The sequence below is a fragment of the Mizuhopecten yessoensis genome, unplaced genomic scaffold (assembly GCF_002113885.1).
Source record: "Mizuhopecten yessoensis strain PY_sf001 unplaced genomic scaffold, ASM211388v2 scaffold2091, whole genome shotgun sequence".
NCBI classification, from domain to species: domain Eukaryota; kingdom Metazoa; phylum Mollusca; class Bivalvia; order Pectinida; family Pectinidae; genus Mizuhopecten; species Mizuhopecten yessoensis.
Window position 1 is genome coordinate 730,646 of NW_018404373.1, and position 22,805 is coordinate 753,450.

Genomic DNA, 22,805 nt, shown 5'->3' on the forward strand with positions numbered 1-22,805 from the left:
TGATAGTCCAACAGTAGATACAAGGGTACGGCCAACCTCTGTGACAGATAGTCTACCAGTAGATGTAAGGGAAAGGCCAACCTCTGTGACTGATAGTCCACCAGTAGATATAAGGGTACGGCCAACCTCGGGGACTGATGGTCTACCAGTAGATATAAGGGTACGGCCAACCTCGGGGACTGAAAGTCTACCAGTAGATATAAGGGTAAGGCCAACCTCGGGGACTGATAGTCTACCAGTAGATATAAGGGTACGGCCAACCTCGGGGACTGATAGTCTACCAGTAGATACAAGGGTACGGCCAACCTCTGTGACTGATAGCCCACCAGTAGATCCAAGGGTACGGCCAACCTCTGTGACAGATAGTCCATCAGCAAATACAAGGGTACGGCCAACCTCTGTGACTGATAGTCCATCAGTAGATACAAGGGTACGACCAACCTCTGTGACTGATAGTCCACCAGTAGATATACGGGTACGGCCAACCTCGGAGACTGATAGTCCACCAGTAGATACAAGGGGACGGCCAACCTCTGTGACTGATAGTCCATCAGTAGATATAAGGGTACGGCCAACCTCTGTGACAGATAGTCTGTCAGTAGATAAAAGGGTACGGCCAACCTCTGTGACTGATAGTCCGCCAGTAGATATACGGGTACGGCCAACCTCTGTGACTGATAGTCCATCAGTAGATACAAGGGTACGGCCAACCTCTGGGACTGATAGCCCACCAGTAGATACAAGGGTACGGCCAACCTCTGGGACTGATAGTCCACCAGTAGATATACGGGTACGGCCAACCTCGGAGACTGATAGTCCACCAGTAGATACAAGGGTACGACCAACCTCTGTGACTGATAGTCCACCAGTAGATACAAGGGTACGACCAACCTCGGGGACTGATAGTCCACCAGTAGATATACGGGTACGGCCAACCTCTGTGACAGATAGTCTGTCAGTAGATACAAGGGTACGGCCAACCTCTGTGACTGATAGTCCATCAGTAGATATAAGGGTAAGGCCAACCTCTGTGACTGATAGTCCACCAGTAGATATACGGGTACGGCCAACCTCGGGGACTGATAGTCCACCAGTAGATACAAGGGTACAACCAACCTCGGGGACTGATAGTCCACCAGTAGATATACGGGTACGGCCAACCTCGGGGACTGACAGTCCACCAGTAGATACAAGGGTACGGCCAACCTCTGTGACTGATAGTCCACCAGTAGATATACTGGTACGGCCAACCTCGGGGACTGATAGTCCACCAGTAGATATAAGGGTCCACCAGTAGATATAAGGGAACGGAAAACCTTTGAGACGTGTAGTCATACAGCAGTACCTAGTAGTGACGTGAATTGATCGCTGGAAACACGTAGAAAGAAAGTACCTATTTAAGGTACATTTACTAAATGTCAGATTCATAATTATATGCTGATACACTCGGCAGGACGCTGGAGGGTTAAAAGACAGTTTCGTATCGCTTAATCACCGTATTCTTTTGTGTAAAGGGACAATAAAGGTTTCCAAATAGTCAGCATGAACAAATCATCAATACTAATTGGAAGCGTACAGTTATTTAGCATATCTTGGAATCCCAACTTGTTTTAAGCCTAATGATTAAACGGTAATATAAAGAAATAATTAGCGGTATCAATCACAACCAGAAGGGTTGTTTTGGTTAATGAAGAAATTTTGTTTAATACAAATGACTTGCTTCAGTTAGCCATGTGTTAACTTAAGCGTTGTACATATCAAATTGTGATTTTTTCAGAACTTCCTTAGCTAAGTCTGATTGCTGGATCTTGTATTCTGTAAACTATATATAACAGTAAAGCAATCGTAATTAAAATGTACAGTGCCTTAGGTTATGCCTGTTTGGCACCCTACCCTATCAAAGGGGAAATACTCTAAGGAGCTTTACATTTTAAGAATGACAGACATATGTATTTAACACAATAAAGGGAGAACGGGAGTTGTCATTGATCATTTTATTTAACGTGTGACCCTGTACCTCATTATGTGTGAGACGACATGGGCATACCGACTATTCTATGCGTGCTTTATTTGTTATTGGTTCTTATTTCTAGGGGTTCGTATGTTGTAATATAACACTCGAATCCAAAATAACAGACCCCGTACTTTCCAAAATAGACAATACTTTTACTCCACTCAAGCAAGGTAGAGTTGTGCAAATCTTATCTCAAAGAAAAAACTCTAAGGCGCTGAACATTCGGGGAATGAAAGACATACAAAGTCGACACAATCAGGGTTACATTGCACCATGATAACCAAACCCAGAAAATACTCCACACTTGCCGGGTGGATTTGTGCAAGGAGGAAAAGGGTCAATCACTTTCTGTCGTGTGTGGGATCCTATAACCTACGGCCTTCCAAGGGGAACTGTCAAAGTAAAAGAATCTTACTAGTACCGTTCGACCTTAAAATTAAATTACGATGCCGTTATTACTCTGCTGGTGGACTATCAGTCCCTGAGGTTAGCAGAAACCATAGAACTGGATACTTTTTCTGTCTGGCATAGTTGACTTAAAATACCACTGTAAAGGAATCCTTGTGGTTGTAAATTTGCATCGTTGAAGTGACTTTAAAGGCATTTTTCCGGGTTTTTCTGTATTTCTACGTATGTTTCGGACCATTTTAGATAACATGATCGGTAAGAGTTTACACTGCTTGACTCTCTGTGTTGTCATATTAAATTGCTTCTATTTTTCGTATTTTAGTGATCATTCTTGTTTCAATTCCAAAAAGATTAATTGGATACTAGAAGCAGTTTACAGGAGAAACAACCAAATTTTACAATTAAGTAAAATCACATTATATGAATAATTTACAGCTACCTTTCATTCGTTAAAAAACAAACAAATTAACAAAACAAAACAAAAAAAGCAATCAAAGAACACCAAGAAAAAAACCTCTGCTAGTTTGTTTTGTAATGACGAATACAAGGCTCACGGACATCTCTTTTGTGTGTTTGTTGCGGAAAACAGGGTTAACTGATACATTAATGGTATTGTGTACGTCGTGGTTAATGTTTGAACCGTTTATAGGCCTAAGGCCATGCCTGAAGAACCTGATGCAATGGCATACACATTTTCAAAATAACGTGGCACGTGAAACGTTGAATCTATCAAAGGTAACAAGTAGGCGGTTTGAAATGGTTGAAGTTAATTACTTAGAATAGAAATCATCTCCAAGCGTCAGCAAACAAGGAAATTAAAAATCGATGCAAAACATGACAGAAACGGAAGAGACACTTAACAAAAAGTAAAAATGACAAAACCGAAGGCGAAAGTGGATGTTTGGAAAGGTAACGTTTCCTGTATTTTCACAAATATAGGTCACCGCAATCTCAGACATAATAAAGTTCCCCCGTCAGAAACCTCGAATTAAATAGTTTACTTAAAGCAACAGTTGTTTATAGGTCAATGGTATATCAGATTTGAATGATACACTTTCTTTATGTTTAAACAGGGATTTAAAACCTCGCCATGACAACCTAAATGAAGAGCTTTAAGATTTGGTTTGTGTAACAAATGGAAGAAGTTGATAGGTAACCCGATACCACTCTGTAACCAGGAGCCAGAGTTGATAGGTAACCCGATACCACTCTGTAACCAGGAGCCAGAGTTGATAGGTAACCAGATACCACTCTGTAACCAGGAGCCAGAGTTGATAGGTAACCCGATACCACTCTGTAACCAGGAGCCAGAGACGGTCGTCAGTAGCACACGACCTTTTGGGGATTCTCAAGCTCCTCCTCGGCCACAGTATTTGTGCTTTCGTGTGGTATATCGATCCCAATGTTTACCCGGCGACATATGGTAGACAACATCAACTTAAACAAATACAGTGGTGGCAAAAGATAATGTGTAAGATTGAGTATATAGTTCTAATGCTTATGTGTGCATATATTTATGATTAATGAGATTTGCTACAAAAAAAAGTCTAACTGATACCACAATGATGATGGAAAGGAATTGCAAAGCAAAAACACAAGTACGTCTTACATGTGTTGTGTTTATTCGTTAATACATACGTATGCTTATAATGATAAGTTATGGTGTAAGTATGTGACATGTAGTTGTAAGTACTGGTGTATGTGTGTGCTATATTACTGTTTCTGCTGGGGTATGTGTGTGATGTGTAGTTATAAGTACTGGTGTGTATGTGTGTGATATGTAACTGTAAGTACTGGTGTATGTGTGATATGTAGCTATAAGTACTGGTGTATGTGTGATATGTGACTGTAAGTACTGGTGTATGTGTGATATGTAACTGTCAGTACTGGTGTATGTGTGATATGTAACTGTAAGTACTGGTGTATCTGTGATATGTAGCTATAAGTACTGGTGTATGTGTGATAAGTAGCTATAAGTACTGGTGTATGTGTGATATGTAACTGTAAGTACTGGTGTATCTGTGATATGTAGCTATAAGTACTGGTGTATGCGCGTGATATGTAGCTATAAGTACTGGTGTGTATTCGTGATATGTAAATGTAAGTACTGGTGTATGTGTGATATGTAACTGTCAGTACTGGTGTATGTGTGATATGTAACTGTAAGTACTGGTGTATCTGTGATATGTAGCTATAAGTACTGGTGTATGTGTGATAAGTAGCTATAAGTACTGGTGTATGTGTGATATGTGACTGTAAGTACTGGTGTATGTGTGATATGTATCTATAAGTACTGGTGTATGTGTGTGATATGTATCTATAAGTACTGGTGTATGTGTGTGATATGTATCTATAAGTACTGGTGTATGTGTGATATGTAGCTATACGGACTGGTGTATGTGTGGGATATGTAACTGTAAGTACTGGTGTATGTGTGTGATATGTAGCTATAAGTACTGGTGTAAGTATGTGACATGTAGTTGTAAGTACTGGTGTATGTGTGTGCTATATTACTGTTTCTGCTGGGGTATGTGTGTGATGTGTAGTTTTAAGTACTGGTGTGTATGTGTGTGATATGTAACTGTAAGGACTGGTGTATGTGTGATATGTAGCTATAAGTACTTGTGTATGTGTGTGATATGTAACTGTAAGTACTGGTGTATCTGTGATATGTAGCTATAAGTACTGGTGTATGGGTGGGATATGTAGCTATAAGTACTGGTGTATGTGTGTGATATATAGCTATAAGTACTGGTGTATGTGTGTGATATATAGCTATAAGTACTGGTGTATGTGTGTGATAAGTAACTGTAAGTACTGGTGTATGTGTGATATGTATCTATAAGTACTGGTGTATGTGTGTGATATGTATCTATAAGTACTGGTGTATGTGTGTGATATGTAGCTATAAGTACTGGTGTATGCGTGTGATATGTAGCTATAAGTACTGGTGTGTATTCGTGATATGTAACTGTAAGTACTGGTGTATGTGTGATATGTAACTATAAGTACTGGTGTGTATTCGTGATATGTCACTTTAAGTGCCGGTGTATATGTTTGATATCAAGTTAGTACTAGCGTTGGTGGATGTGCGTAGTATTTATTAAGTTCAGGTGCATGTGCGTGATATCTAATACTATGAGTTTGCTTCAGTGGGTGTATTAAAAAATTCTTTATAAAGTATCAATACAAAATGAAGACAAAAACCCTACATCTGAAAATATTGACTAGAAAAGTGAGATATTACGCTTACATATAAAATAATAACGGGATCAAGCAAAGAACGTCCATGATAAGATATTTTGAATTCGATACCAAGAAGAGGATGTCCATTCTAGTCGAGTCGGGAGGTAAACATACCGGCCATACTTGATAGAGTTTTACCGTTAGCCTTACTCAACCTTTCATTACAAACAATGGAACAGCCGTTAAGTCCACTTATCACATATTCAATATTATTGATTTTTACAATGAAGATAGTCTCAAGGAGACGACACAAGTTTTATGCACTAAATCATATACAAGGATAGGCATTTGCTATTTTATGCTAGCTTCTTTTCATGAGGGCTGTGTTAGCTTAACTTTTAACCCTATTTAAATGTTCATTTAATTTCTCACTTAGTTTCTTTTCATTATCATAGTATTTATTGATTTGTTTTTATAAATTCAAATTAGTGTTGGGAACTAGAAATCTTCTTAATTGCATCGATAATTAACTCTTGATGGAACATTAAATTCCGTAGTGATTGAAATATGTAAATACAAAAAAGCTAACAATGCAAATCGTCCTGGTTAATGCTATGAACGTATGTCACACATTTCGTGGCATCGATCTGAAATAAAATCTGGATTTCTTCTCAGGAATGAAAAGAGGTCACACAGTGGGAACATGTTATTTATTTTTGTGGGTGATCTTCAAATGATCTTCTGCCGAAACAAAGAGATGAATTATCATTAGTACGAATGTTTGATTTTGCTTGGAAAATGAAAAAAATAGATGATTATTAATGCGAGAAGTAGAAAAGGGAGGAAAAAGGAATAAATATATATAAGAATGATATGTTGATCAGTATATTATTTAGCGGTACTGAACACAAACAGGTTTGACATTTGATATTTGATATTGATAAAAAAATCTAAAAAAATGAAGAATATATATATATATATATATATATTTGAACTGTAAATAACGTTCTCTACTCACAAAACCACATTTGTATTTTTCTTATCTAACTGCTCATACCTTACCTTGTCTTCCATATTCTTGTTTCTTTCGGTACTCTCCGCCGTCTTACTGCTAATACCTTACCTTGTCTTCCATATTCTTGTTTCTTTCGGTACTCTCCGCCGTCTTACTGCTAATACCTTACCTTGTCTTCCATATTCTTGTTTCTTTCGGTACTCTCCACCGTCTAACTGCTAATACCTTACCTTGTCTTTCATATTCTTGTTTCTTTCGGTACTCTCCGCCGTCTAACTGCTAATATCTTACCTTGTCTTTCATATTCTTGTTTCTTTCGGTTCTCTCCGCCGTCTAACTGCTCATACCTGACCTTGTTTTTAAATCATTATTCTTTTTTGATACTCTCCGGCGTCTTCATGTCCAACCTTACCATTTTTTTGAAATCCTTATTTATTTCGGTACTCACCGCTGTCTTACTGCTAATACCTTACCTTACTCTCCGCCACATTAATGTTTGTATCCTACCTTGTCCTTGGTAACATTGCTCCATTCGGTACTCTCCGCCATATATTTAATGCTCATACATGTATCTCACCTCTCTCTTTGATTTTCCTACATTCCTTTCGGAACTCGCCGCCATCTCATCGTCCGTATCTTACCTTGTCCTTTGATATCCTCGTTCCATTCGGATTCTCCCCTGTCTCAGTGTATATTTCGATTTCTTACCTAGTTCTATGTTTTATTCGGCACTCTTCATCGTCTTATTGTTCATGTCTTACCTTGTCCTTTGGTATCCTTGTTCCATTCGGTACTCTTCATCGTCTAATTGTTCATATCTTACCTTGTCTTTTGATATCCTCATTCCAATCGGTACTCTCCGCTGTTTCGTTGTTCCCAGAGGATCTGCGAGATGACCCGGAATCTGAGGACCACCTTCGACATCGCGCGGCGGGGCTTTCCGGTGGCATTAGGTAGGTTTGTTTAATTTTGTGCCCCGAAGTATGCTGATCCACAGAAAATCGCTTCCCATCCAACTTAAACCCGAGAACACCTGAGTTTGAAATGTTATGGGAGTGGCGCCTGCGCACACTCGGGCTGTTTCCGTCATCCACCGTCAGAGTGTTTGGAGTAGACCTCGGAATCAATCCCGGCATGGACCTACGGTGACCGGAGCTAATGAGTGGTGGACTTTGCTGCGATGGCTGAAGACCGTAGCCCCACGAATCACGCGTCAGACCCGCTTGCATATGACTAAAACCACAGTTGCTGGGATTAGGTCGTGTGATGCTACTCCTTTTTGACGATGTTGTTTCCGTTTGTGAGTCATCAGGTTTGAAATACACAGACACCGAGCCACTGCGGACGGACTCGTCCGAATGCCGTCTAACCCTGTTTTCGAGGTCACTCGACACATTGAGACGTTGCATAGAATGAAGATGAGCACATGGACTAATATTCCCGCCATTCACAACATACCCGGATGTTAAATCACCATTATACTTATTATCCTGATCAGGGACATCCGTTAATAGCTGTCTCTGTTTTAGAGACTTCCGGCGTGAACTGTTACGACGTTGAGTCCGCTTTTGTTTCACATGCGCTCTGGCTCGTTCAACAGAATCATCTGTTTCACTATCGTTGTCTGATGGCGAAGAACGAGGTATTAGTGAACCGCTCCTTCGTCTGTTCCGGTTCTGCATGTTTTTGGAACCACTCATTGAAACAGCCCTATTAAATTTACGCTGCTCTGAATCAGTGCATATTTCTGATGCAGAAAAAAGTGACGAAGAATCTACACTTGTTTGATTCTGTAATATAAGAAAAGAAGTATATCGACAGTGCTCCTGATAAACAGGCAGTGTCACCACGGAAGAATAATGTAAATATATCAATAATGCATGCATACGAGGAGTGTGACAGAGCCTCGAATGAGATCTGCTAGAGGAGAAAACGGCAAATGAGGATAACGTTGTACATAATCTGTAATCAATGAAATCCAAATCGATAGTAAAGCCAAATACTATATCCTCAGACAGGTTATGTATGTCTTCTAAACGGCGCAAAAACAGCACACAGACCGGCTCTTTGACGAGCAGACACTGGTAGTGACAGTCCTCTCACAAACCAATTTGTCAAGCATAATTCACAAACATCGCTCAATCCGTCAGATTTCCACCTTTTCTATATTCAATACATCATACACTATAAATAACTGATTCTCTACCAGGTAATTAGTTTGTCCAAATTAAGTAGAAAATTGTAATTGGACGGACAACGACAAATTACGTATATCGTCTGATCATTTCACGCCGTCAGTCCCTAGCCACCGCTACCATAGTGCCCCTCATTATACAACACGGTCTGATGGGAATTCGATTGGAACTGCCTAGCGCTGTTAAGACGTGCCCATACTCAGTACGATAAAAATCACATCATTGGCCTTTACACAGTGAAAAAATAGTCTGATATATTTTATATAATCAAATTTTTAGCGTTTCCAAATTGTTTTATATTTGATTTGTCACTCAATTTAACCCATAGTTACTGTATATATATTTATTAGCAGGCTTAGATATATTATATATAACATCGATTTTGACCGTTATACATAAATGTAGATTCGAACTGGTCTACCGTTACAAAATCCCAGTACTTCAAGTCGTTAAAATACAGCAACTGAAGTTATTGTCTCAACAGCTGTCACTCATTCTTTAAAAACAATCTATATGATAAATATATTCAGTTGGAAGCGTTGCATATACTTATTCCGTCTTTTCGTATTGCAGAGTTATCTGCTTTTGAGAGCAGGTGTTGATTGTTACGTCATTTGTTTGTGAAAGTAACGTCATAAATTTTTGAGAAAACGACGTAATTTTCTCACACAAATTAATGACGTAACAATAAATACCTGCTCACTAGAGCAGATAACTCTGCAATACGAAAAGACGGAATATTTATGAACACAAATATGTTTCATATATGGATGCTGAATTTATAAAGTTAATTAAAGTGTTTTTTATATAAGATGCAAAAATCATTTCAGCTTTCCATTTACTCTTCGTTATTTTTATTATTATGAATCTTTTGTATAGTCTTCTATCCAATCAAAGAGGAAATCTATCTAAGGCTCCGAACTTTAAGGGTTGGAAATCCTGGTTATGTACTCAACACAATCACGAGAGTATGGAGGCAGAATGAAGAGTATCTTACCATATGTTCTTCTTTGGTGCCACCATATGTGTAAACATGTGCGTGTCATGAAGGTGAGTGTATTGATCTCTGGTAGAGTGTCCAACTAGATTGACAACCCATTTGAACCCTTCCAATTCAAATGTTGCAAAAGTTCATTATCATCAGGGGTTAATGAGTTTAAAATATAACACGGAAACCCGTAATTCAGGTTTACGGTAATAATAAACCCCATTCCAGGTACAGTTAAAAAAAAAAAAAAAAAACTTCTTTACTTGCTGACACCACACATTTCTGAGTGCGGTGTATGGGTACTTATTCAGTAAAATGACTTCGGCTTTACGCTTAGAATCATAAACATGATTTTGGGATGATAAATACTTTAAAGGCCAAAAGTAGTAAAACATATAACGTGATACGACGGTATATAAACATCACGATTTAACGGATAGATGTCCGACCTAGCTTTTCGTTTGTATTTAAAGAGAGGAACATGTGTGAGTAACGCGCTGTTTGTCACATCTGTTACAAAACATTATACCGAATAGATTACAATAACGTGGAATTTTAACATCACTAACATATACACATGTTTAGTAGAATGTAAAGACATCTGGATGGTTAGCTGGCACAGTGGACAGCACACTTGCCTTTCACCGAGGCGGTTAGGGTTCGAATCCCCAATCGGACGTGAAAAGGTACGGGGTCACCTGCCCGACTAAGTGGGCTTTCTCCCGGTACTCCGGTTTCCTCCCACATTTAGAACCCCCGCGTGCTAACATCCGGGCCACAGAGTGATTGATATAAGCTTTAAAAACAAATAAAGTTTATATAATGGCATTTGGAGACGAGATATAAAACCTGTTGACGCACATTTAATTTGAAAAAAGTTACACAATAACACTAAGTTAGAATTGATTTACGTAAGGCTGGAAAACGATACGTTTCACCGATGACAAAACAATATATTTATTCGATAAAACGAACAATGTGAATTTACAAGTGTTGGTGATATGGACACCAGGACGAAGGAAACACCTGCGAAGGTAGAAAATTAAGTTACTGTCTACATTCAAAGGAGAGATGAAATGTTTATGAGACTACCGTTGACTTTCGCCCTTGAAGAAGGACAGGAGGCCGATTTATTGGGGCTTAGAGTGACATTTGTTCTTTATTCTTATCTTTGTTTCCCCTTTGAAAATCATCTGTTGTTTATTAATGTTCAATCTTTCGACCTTTGGTACCACTGATGAGTACAAAAGGACGAAAGGGCCGACTGGTACAGTAAATTGACTTTGAACAACTAATTCCTCGGGATATATATAAATACAGCACTTTTAATCATGCTCATGTGTGTGTCTAGAGTTATGTCCTCACTATCCCAGTTCTCACTTTGAGAACTTGGCAATATCTGGATTTGTTTTAGATACACATGGCAGGTGCCTCGATGAAGCAAAAGACGCTTACAATTTTGGAACACCTATTCCTATTCTCCTTGCACTTTTTCAAGGGCCTCTGTGTAAGTCTTTCTCTGTTCATAGTTTGGTAAAGTTTAATAAATTTTGTGGTCAAATTACTGTTTTGTTTAAACTTTGGAATTCTCATTCCGGCTTTTTGTCGTCTATTGTTTCTGATGATTATCAAAATACATTCAAGATTTTGGGCTCGAAGTCATATATCTTACAAAATACAAAATCGATTGCATCCTTGATTTTCGGGTACACTTAAGGTCAAACAAAATGAGCATCTTACCATATGTTCTTCTTTGGTGCTACCATATGTGTAAACATTTGTGTGTCATGCAGGTGTGTGTATGTCCTGCTTGTTTTGAGTCCGTCTTTTCAACGACTCATTTATAGTGCCATATCACGTTAACTCATTCACCCCTAAACATATTGAAACAAAATCGTACACGAACTTTCTAGGACAAAATTAAGACCTGCACACTATATAGCTATGGACAGTACGTATGCTCGACATTGCTCGGTACAATTAGTACTTGGACAAAAAGGGATGAGATGTTTGCTCGACTCTGTTGGGAATGACACCTATTTATGTTCAATGAATACACAATGGGATAAAATGTTGTTCGACCTTGCTGGGTACAATTAATTCCTGTACACAGTGGGATAAAATGTTGTTCGACCTTGCTGGGAACAATTAATTCCTGTACACAGTGGGATAAAATGTTTGCTTGAATTTGTTTTGATAAATTTAACACCTTCACCTATTTGGGTAAAAACGTATGTACGACCTTACTTCGTTGTAATTAACACCTGTCCACAGATCAAACGCATACTCGACCTTGCCGGGATACAATGTAGATAGCACTGAGTCTAGTTAGGTCCGTCTACAGTCGTGTCAGGCCTTAGATACACTGAGGCGTAAGTTACAGGTCTCGGTAATCTGCCGGGATACAATGTAGATAACATTGAGTCTAGTTAGGTCTGTCTACAATCGTGTCAGGCCTTAGATACACTGAGGCGTAAGTTACAGGTCTCGGTAATCTGCCGGTTTCAGTGACAGCGTCCCCTTAATTACTTGAATCAATAGATCGATCGTGAATACACCGTTATCACATAAAGCAATGTATATAGCCTATAAATTAGCTACAGAGACGGCCCAATTAACGGTCGCATAACAGTAGCATTCTGCCACTCTGCTATCTCCGCCGGTATCTGCCACCTGGTGACGTCGCCCTAGACATAGGGTAACACATGTACTTAAATGAGAAGCCAATTAGAAGTGTACTTCTCGTTATAACGCCAACGTAGAGTGTAGATATGTAATTACGCAGGTAACCCTACTGAGGTGAATCCTTCGCTTAAAAGTCAACATAGAGAGAAACACATCAACTTATGTAAATACGTCTAACAGGACAAAGGGCGGTACTTTCACTTCCTACGAAAAACCTTTTTATGGTGTTTCCTGGGCAGTGCTCATTTAGAATCTGTTCCTATACTGTACACTGATTTTGTCTCCAGAGATCAGCAAAGTGATCTGTTCCCATACCATACACTGAGTGTGTCTCTAGACAGCACACGGTGATCTGTTCCCATACCATACACTGAGTCTGTCTGTAGAGATCACACAATGATCTGTTCCCATACCATACACTGAGTGTGTCTCTAGACATCACACGGTGATCTGTTCCCATACCATACACTGAGTCTGTCTGTAGAGATCACACGGTGATCTGTTCCCATACCATACACTGAGTCTGTCTCTAGACATCACACGGTGATCTGTTCCCATACCATACGCTGAGTCTGTCTGTAGAGATCACACAATGATCTGTTCCCATACCATACACTGAGTTTGTCTGTAGAGATCATACAATGATCTGCTCCCATACCATACACTGAGTCTGTCTGTAGAGATCATACAATGATCTGTTCCCATCCCATACACTCAGTCTGTCTGTAGAGATCACACAATGATCTGTTCCCATACCATACACTGAGTTTGTCTGTAGAGATCATACAATGATCTGTTCCCATACCATACAATAAGTTTGTCTGTAGAGATCATACAATGATCTGTTCCCATACCATACACTGAGGGTGTCTCTAGACATCACACGGTGATCTGTTCCCATACCATACGCTGAGTCTGTCTGTAGAGATCACCCGGTGATCTGTTCCCATACCATACACTGAGTCTGTCTGTAGAGATCAGCAAAGTGATCTGTTCCCATACAATACACTGAGTTTGTCTCCAGAGATCAGCAAAGTGATCTGTTCCCATGCCATACACTCAGTCTGTCTCTAGAGATCATACAATGATCTGTTCCCATACCATACACTGAGTATGTCTCTAGAGATCACACAATGACCTGTTCCCATGCCATACACTCAGTCTGTCTCTAGAGATCACACAATCATCTGTTCCCATACTATACACTGAGTTTGTCTGTAGAGATCACACAATGATCTGTTCCCATACCAAACACCGAGTTTGTCTCCAGAGATCACACGGTGATCTGTTCCCATACCATACACTAAGTTTGTCTGTAGAGATCACACAATGATCTGTTTCCATACCATACACTGAGTCTGTCTCTCGAGATCACACAATGAGTTGTTCAAATATCATACACTGAGTTTGTCTCTAGAGATCATACAATGATCTGTTCCCATACCATACACTGACTCTGTCTCTAGAGATCCCACAATGATCCGTTTCCATACACTGAGACTGTCTCTAGACATCACACAATGATCTGTTCCCATACCATACACTGAGTCTGTCTCTAGAGATCACACAGTGATCTGTTCCCATACCATACACTGAGTTTGTCTGTAGAGATCACACAATGACCTGTTCCCTTACCATACACTGAGATTGACTTTAGAGATCATACAATGATCTGTTCCCATACTATACACTCAGACTGTCTCTAGAGATCACACAATGATCTGTTCCCATACTATACACTCAGACTGTCTTTAGAGATCATACAATGATCTGTTCCCATACCATACACTCAGACTGTCTCTAGAGATCACACAATGATCTGTTTCCATACACTGAGTCTGTCTCTTAGAATTCACGAAATGATCTATTTCTTACAGCTGTCTAGATTTTATTTTTAAATACGCCATTTTTAAATTTCCTCTTAATATTATCTTAAATCATTAATATGTTCCCAATGTATGATCCTAAATGGTAGTTAATATTAATTACTTAATTAACCACATACACGAGATCGCACTTATAAAATAGATGCAGTTTGTCAACAATATATAGCACTACACCATACAGCTGTTTATACCCTCTCGGACTCACGGGGATGCTAGGTACCCAGAAGGTTCAAATCCAAACTGGCCGAAACAACTAATCAAACAGGAGACGGGTCTAAAATAACATTAATTATATACATTTCAAAAATAAAAGGATTACAGGTAAAGGTTGGATCAACATTTTGCCCCCAATTTGATTTCCTTTAATCTTTTGCCATATGAATGATCAGTAACTGCAAAAACGATTATTCATATATATACTGGAATCAGCTTGTCTATCCATCTATCTGTTAACTCATTCTAAAGTAGTGACCCAATCCCAACGAAGGTTTCCAGATATGATAACTAACACCTGAAGTTGTGTATGCAGGTATTATTTTTTCATTCTGACCTTTTTTCTTCTTCAAAGTTATGGCCTTGTTTTGAAAAATCCTTGTCCAGACAACTCCTCCAAAACTAAGGGGTCAATTTCAACGAAAGTTTCCAGATATGGTAACAACCATCTGATGGTCTGCATCCAGGAATTTCTTTTTTCAATCTGACCCTTTTTGTACGGAGTAATGGCCCTTTGTTGAAAAACACTTGTCCAGACAACTCCTCCAAAACTATGGGGCCAATTTCAACGGAAGTTTACATATATGGTAACTGCTCCCTGACATTGTGCATCCAAGAATATGTTTTCATTCCTACCCTTTAAAAAGGAGTTATGGCCCTTTCTTGGAAAAAAACTTTGTCTGCCTCATAAACTTCTGGGCCAATTTCAAGAAAGTTTACAGATATGGTAGTTACTCTCTGATGTCGTGCTTCAGGGTAGTATTTTTTTTCATTTCGACCCTTTTTAAGGAGTTATGGCCCTTTGTTAAAAGTCTTTGTCTTGACAACTCTTCCTTCACCACTAAAACGATTTCAGCAAAAGTGGTTCATCTAAGTTAATAAGATGTGGTATGAAAGTATGTTTTGGCATGGGGAGGGAGTACAAGAAGTATGTCAGTGACATATATACATACATCAGTACAGGTGGGAAACTATGGATTAATTTGCAATGATTTGCCTTAGTTAGCCTTTAGATTACAGTTCTGGTTTATATAGGAACGGGGGTATTAGTTAGTCTTTGGCTTACAGTTCTAGTTATTATTTTCGTTGCCTTTTGACTATTCATTAAACAAAATATGAAGGGATATTACATTCTTTTATATCGTTAACTCTAAACAAATAAAGCAAGGAAATATACCCTTGTCTGACTCCCCATACAAAAAAAAATCGGGACATTTGGTTTTTGGTACCTTGAACAAAGGTCAAGGTCATCAAAATTAACAACACTTAAACTCATGTACATGAACAACCTACTTGTCAAATATCAACATCCAAGGACCTTTAGTCATGAAGAAACAAAAGTTAAAGGAAATGTGGAAAGAAAGCTATGTTTTTCTTTTTTTGTTGAACCAAAAGTAGTAAATGACAAATTTACCGGTTTTCCTTTTTTTTGAAATTCCTGATGTTGAAAGATATTGTTAGTAGCCAACTTTTTAACAAGTAAGAAAAATAGACTAGTTTTAGAACTATATGAATTAACGTGTCAAAAATGGAAAATTTCTCATTAGAAATGAAATTTCACATACTTTTCTGCTTAAAACTTAAATAAAAAGAACAATTCTTTATTGAAATAGTGAAATTATTCGGTATCAAAATAACAGTTGAAATACGTTGCACGCGGTGATGATATAATTTATAATAATTGCGCCATTTGAATGATCTAGGAGGAATTGTATTACTGCACCTTTAACACCCACACAGGTGTTAGTCAAGAAGGTCCCAATATCATCAAATGAATTCTGAAACTAACTGTTCCTGATTTGGATTTATCTTGTTTTGAAATTCCAAGTGGGGGCCGACGCTAATGTTAAATCCCCATAGGCGTTGACCCCACCTTTCAAATATAATGAGTACAGTGTGTATATTATTATAACGTTGACCTAGACCTAAGGTAGCACAGGTTCTTACTCAATGAGCCAATTTGATTTATTCGAATCGGGATGTATTTCTGTGGTCTTCTATCTTGCTTGCAGGTAGGGCGTAAGAATTGTACCTGCTGCCCCCATTGCATGATCGTAAGAGACGACTAAATTTTAAACAAATTTCTTCTTCCTAATGTCGCCATTGACAATGCATAACTTTTGGCCTTTAGTTGAGCGTTCGCCCCTGTGAGGAAGGCTTTGGGTTCTGTCCCCTGGCCGAGACATATTAGAGTCTGAAAAAATGGTAGTTTCTACTCCTGCTTAACGCTCAGCAATTTAGGAGTGGGACGACTGGTTTGGCCCGTTGTCAGTAATGTAACAGGGTGGGGTATCCTGCTAGGTGTCTTCGGCAGTACGTTTCAGTGAGGTAGCACTATAAAGTCGGCATCAATTCCGCGCTATCACAAGGAGACAAACACACGCATACACTACACGCATGTATCTTGAACACAGGGGAGGCCGTCCTCAAATGACCATAGCTGTTGATAGGACGTTGAACAATACTAAACCAAACCAAACCAAATGATCGAGTATTGCTGCAAGGGAGTATAAAGTATATCGGCATATGTCTACGTTGACATAGGAAACTTAGAATTCCCATTGATCTTCTTGTTATTCTATTTCCTCGGGTTATTTTAATTCCTTTTCTCTTTTACTGTGATTTATACTTTGTTCAGAGGTCTTGAAAAGAATAGAAGAATGTGTCAATATGATTGTATCGAACCTATCGAAGATGACCATTGTAACATCCTATTTCCCGGCTAGGCGCTTTGGCGCTCGATCCCCGCCGTTCTGGTAAAACATTGACAGAATCAATAGTGAGCTTCGCGGAATGAAAACCCTGATTTGAAGAAACAAATCTGCTAAGTGAAAAGGCTTTACGCAGAAATAAATAAAATGATCTTTTTTATGAAAGTTCAGATTAACGTTTTAAAAGTGTTGTAGTTGTTGAACTTATTATATGTACAGTCAATTCCTATAAACAATTCGCGAAAATTGATCTTAGAATTGAATACAATTTATTACGAATAAGTCGTGTAAAATATGCAGTATACTATATACAGTATATTAATGTAGGCCTCATAAGTAATACCGACAGTTGATCCAATACTGGCACTGAATCCGAACAACTTAAATAGATATATGGACAAAGAAGTGAATGTTTTTTTTTAAACATAAACACTGACATATCACAATATATAACTATGATAGATAGTCACTATGAAATGTCTACATTCTAAAATACATAAACAAAAAACTCCACGTAGTCACTAAATAAATATGCCGATGTTATCGCATATCCCCTCGGTTAGCTTGTAACCGTAGGACAACTGCGGTAAAAAATGACGTAAGGTCAAGTGAACTAATAAACAAAATGTGAATATAAGTAGTGAGAAAATCTATAACCGTAGTTGTTCGTGTAAAGACGACCTATATCTAATCTATTATACTATTTGTACAATATTTTGACCTAGGTTAGATACAGTGTTATACTTACATCAGTATCCGAAGTATCTGCATCGTGGAACTGAATCTTGTTTCTGATCGGATGGTTCACCATGGACGCCGATTTGTTTCCGTGGAACCATTTCCCGCTTTGACATACAAACTTAAGTTTAAGTTGACAAATGTTACACCGCCACTTGCCTCTGACATTCTGTGTGGAAATATAAAGATGCATTAGTATATTTCCTCCAGTGCTCCTGACCTCTCAACACAAAGCGCATTATACCTTTTCAATAATTATATTCTGATCAGAATGACGAGGAGAGGACAGACGGTTCCACCGGTGCTTTGTAGTTAACTGGCTATAAAATGTACAGTTAGCTCCTTTTATAACGAGACTCACTATAACAATGTCATTTGACCGGCTTCCTTTGAAATGTGTGCGAGATTGATCTGGCGTCTCCCTCGAAGAGTAAGCATAGTTAAATGGACATTTGTATTGCTGACAACGACTCCGCGCACAGATCACCACAACGTAACGGCTGACAATGACTACAGGGTATTAAATCCTCAACATAAAACCCCAGGTATCTAGACCGATGTGTATATATCGATTTTCATAATGAGAGTCACATTTGTCTGTTAGTTAGCTATGAAAGTACAAACTATTTATTTAGATATGTTCAAAATTACAGCGTAGATGAAAGAAGCATCACAGGTAGAAAACATTGACTCAATAGGTTGCTGGTCAGCAGGAAGAATATATTCAGATGATTCTGGTACATAAGGCTGGCTCAGTAGTATCAAATGTGATAAGTAATCTCCACAAGCAGGGGAGGCTGGTATGGTGCTATCGAGAAAAGGGAAGTTTATAACTACTGTGGTATTTAAGTTGTCACGTCATAAATGTTCATATTGAAATCGGATATATTTTAACGATCACTGCTCCCCACTGCAGGCATAACAATAGAGAAATGTAGTTTTTTTCATATATTCTGCCCTTCCCTTAATTTCGTTATGTATATAACTGTAGTCGGCCTGGGAAACGGAACTACTGCTCACATGATAGACATTTAGTTAGAACGACTGACTAGTGATCCGATTGGAGTTACAGGGTTCGAATACCGATCTGATCCTTTTGTATTTTTATCCACGACGACCGTAATTCATTAAAAAGAATCCATACAATTGTGTTTATTCAGTTTTTGGTATGTTTTAAAAAAAATTGAATTATAAAACTATTGTCATGTAGATACAATAGTTTCAAGTGGATAATTAAAGTCTATTGAAGCTTCATAGGGTCACGATAGACATATCTCTTAAGATAATTAAGACGAATTAAAATAACTGTTAGATATAGAATTATAGAGATTCACAAGATAATTCAAACAAAATTATTAAGGTCAAGAAAAGGTTAGTTTAGTCCGTTCCACAACCGAGGTCCATTAGCGTCAAGGTTAGTTCAATAAAATTATCGTGATCAATTACGTAAAGGTTAATTAGGTTTAAGGTAAATTCTGTAAAATTATTGAGGTCAATTGTGTAAAAAAGGTAAATTTAGTTCGAAAAATTTCTGAGGTTTATTAGGTTGAAATTAGTCAGGTTATCCTCATTAAAACTATTGAAATTTATTAGGTTAAAGGTAAGACCATTAAAATACTCGGGGTTAAAGGTAAGGCCATTTAAATAATCGAGGCCCATTAGGTTAAAGGTAAGGTCAATTAAATAATTGAGGTCCATTGTGTTAATTAAATGTGAGGTCATTGAAATAATTGAGTTCCATTAGGTTACATGTGAGGTCATTAAAATAATCGAGGTCCATTAGGTTAATGGTGAGGTCATTGGAATAATCGAGGTCCATTAGGTTAAAGGTAAGTTCTTAAAACATATTTGCAGTCAAATAGGTTGAAGGAAAAATATGTTCAAAGCAATTACTGAGGTCCATTAATTTAAATAAAGTAACATTAATTTCATTATAATTATTAGAGTCCGGTAGGTAAAGATAAGTACAATCAACGTATTGCTATCCATAATGTTAAAGTTCAATGGTTAGTCAAATAAACTTTACACTGTTTTTTCTATGGTGATCTTACGCTAATGAAAAATATTACTAAACTACTCTTTAATCGAACTAATTTCCATAACTCATACCCGTGACCGTACTTATTTATTTAATACATACTATGAATATGATCGTGTCTTTCTCATAAATCAGTAATAATATCAACTGACCAGTAAAGCATATGTTAATTAGATCCATCTAATTTAGTCATATACTCAAAAAAGATACTATTACCGATACAAAACAGATTGGAGCGAAGCTCAATCATACAAAGTGATTCTACATTTGTTTCCAGTGTGAACAATCAACAAATACAACCAAACCCAGTGCCACCGGAAGTTATGTGCCTACCTTTTGTTTTCGAGGACTCCCTTTAGGAGTTTCGCAAGAGCCGCATCTTAAACACACCCTTCGACGGCAATCATGACAAACCCTTCCGACTCCATCTGCGAATTTTGTCTCGTGGCAGAGACGGCAGAGACGTAGGTCCATATGTTTAACCTTGCCCTTCCCGGTAGCCTGCTGCCGAACGGTGTGTTCATACGTCTCAAGTCTGCGTTCCATCTCCCTGCAATACAGAAAATACATAATTGGTCATCTAGTTGTAGACAGATACAAGTTGAACCTCTTATAATAAGGCTACAAGAACAAGGATGGTCATACATTGTCAGCATTTCTTCATTAGTCTCAATAATCATTTACATTGCAATGTAAATGAAACAAGTCGTTTTGTCCGCCAGATTGATGAACTAATTGTTAATGTTATCGTTAGAAGCAAAAACAGTTTGTATGCAGTGATATATTGGTCCACTGAAACAAACAAGAGCTGTTGGAGAACATCGTTGCTCGTTTTTCATAATATATTTAAGTTTGTAAATATCAATAGAAATATATACATGTGTCATTACATGTTTTAGGTTGCTAAATCAATTTCACTTTTTGTAATTTATATCATCTGTTTGAATATTCCTACTTTTTATAATATTGTAATGACCGGATCATACGTGTTAATTCCGGATCGTATATCCCTTGCGTTCCGTACTTTAGTATGTCCGTATGTAGGTCATGTGACCTATTTGTTTTCGTTCGAGCAATAGCTATGTTTGGAGAGGGATATTTTTTCAGAATTCCCGCCACCTTCTCCTTTCATTTTTCGGCCACCTATGTTAAGTTTGAAATGTTCATTTTTGTATGATTGTGTGTTCTGATCATAACAGTAGCCCAACCTGGCGTTCTGATCATTGGCGTTCTGCCAACTTTTTTTGCTGAGTGAAAAATGATCACAATTATTATGTAACTAACAAAATTAAATCCTCGGCGTTCTGATCATATCATTAGCACAACCATTTTTGCTGAGTGAAAAATGATTACAATTATTATGTTACTAACAGTATTATGTTATAATTCTTTGGCATTAAATAATTGCTCATATTCGACAACAAATTAGAATTTTAGTTGTTTTCTGGTATTTGTAAAAAAAACATAGCAGAGTTTCCATGTGTGCTACTACAACCTTATTTTTTGACATTCTAAACATGATGATATAAATGTATCTTAACATGTTTTAGGTTGCTAAACTGGTGCTGTTATTTTCAACTTCACTTTTTTGTTGTTGTACAATGTAAGTACCCATACAAAATATAGTCTACAGTGACGTGTCAGTGTTGGTGTAGGTGTATATACGAATATTACAATATAATATTGCCACGAAAGAACTTTGAAATTAATAGTAAACGAAATCTTTGAAAGTTGCACGAAATCATAAAATGTTTCACACAAAGTTGAATTTAAATGAATCCCTCTTGGACCCTAAAATATGAAAATTAGGTTCGGCACATTACATACAATCTATATCAACGCCTCAACCTTGTACTAAGCAATAGCTTATTGAGTGTGCAGATCCGACACTGCACAAAAAACTTAACCAAGACCAATTCATTTTTTTGGCCCCTTATATAATAAAGATATGAAAATATGCTTCGGCATATTGCTTACACTCCATATAATGCCTCAACCGTATACATTGCACAAAAAACGTACTCAAAAACTTTATCCAAGTCCAACTAAGCTGTCTTGGTCCCCAAATCATGGAAACATGATTCAGCACAATCCTTACACTTGATATAAAAAGCCTCAACCTTTTTAATGGTCAACAGCCTATAAGGAGTTTTGATATAACATTACGGCTTGCTTAAAAAAGTTTAACTTTTTAAGCCTGGTCAAAATCTTAAATCAAGTCTAATCAAGCTATCTGCCCCCTAAAACATAAAGAAGGGTTCAGCACATCGTTTAGGCTCCTTATAAATGCCTCAAACTTATAAAAACAGCCTCTTGATTTTTGTGAGCAAACACTGTCTGGGAAAAAAAATGGCTCAAGAAGTTTAACCTGATGTGGGACGCCAACAACGGGGTGACTTCATCAGCCCCATGTTTTCCGAATAGGCGAGGAGCTAAAACGGATTAAACTTATCTTCATGATAAAAGGTCGTTATTCGGCTCACAACTCAGTATTAGAATACACACTACAATGCGAATTTGATCCAATTAAAACCTTTTTAAATTGGACATCCAATCAAATAATATTGGACACTTTGGACAAAAAATACCACGCAAAATTCGGAAAAAAATCGAATAAACAGGCAGGTCAAGTATCAGTAATGTAAACCTTCAAATAGCTGTAAAGGAAGCTCCCCTGGAAGTTATAGTCCCACTGGAAAGAAACGAATCATTTTTTGTTTCAAATGGG

The 22,805-nt window shown here is 37.9% G+C and overlaps 1 protein-coding gene across 1 annotated transcript in view; it reads right to left on the reverse strand.

Annotated features, from left to right (window-relative positions):
• The window catches only part of LOC110445134 (regulating synaptic membrane exocytosis protein 2-like), a 71,658-nt gene that overhangs the window by 38,895 nt on the left and 9,958 nt on the right, over positions 1-22,805 (reverse strand). Inside the window, exons 2-4 of the mRNA XM_021489555.1 lie at positions 20,411-20,627; positions 18,050-18,208; positions 7,447-8,413 (exon numbers count right to left, since the gene is read on the reverse strand). Coding sequence (XP_021345230.1) covers positions 7,447-8,413; positions 18,050-18,208; positions 20,411-20,627 — 1,343 coding nt within the window. The remainder of the gene's footprint in view (positions 1-7,446; positions 8,414-18,049; positions 18,209-20,410; positions 20,628-22,805) is intronic.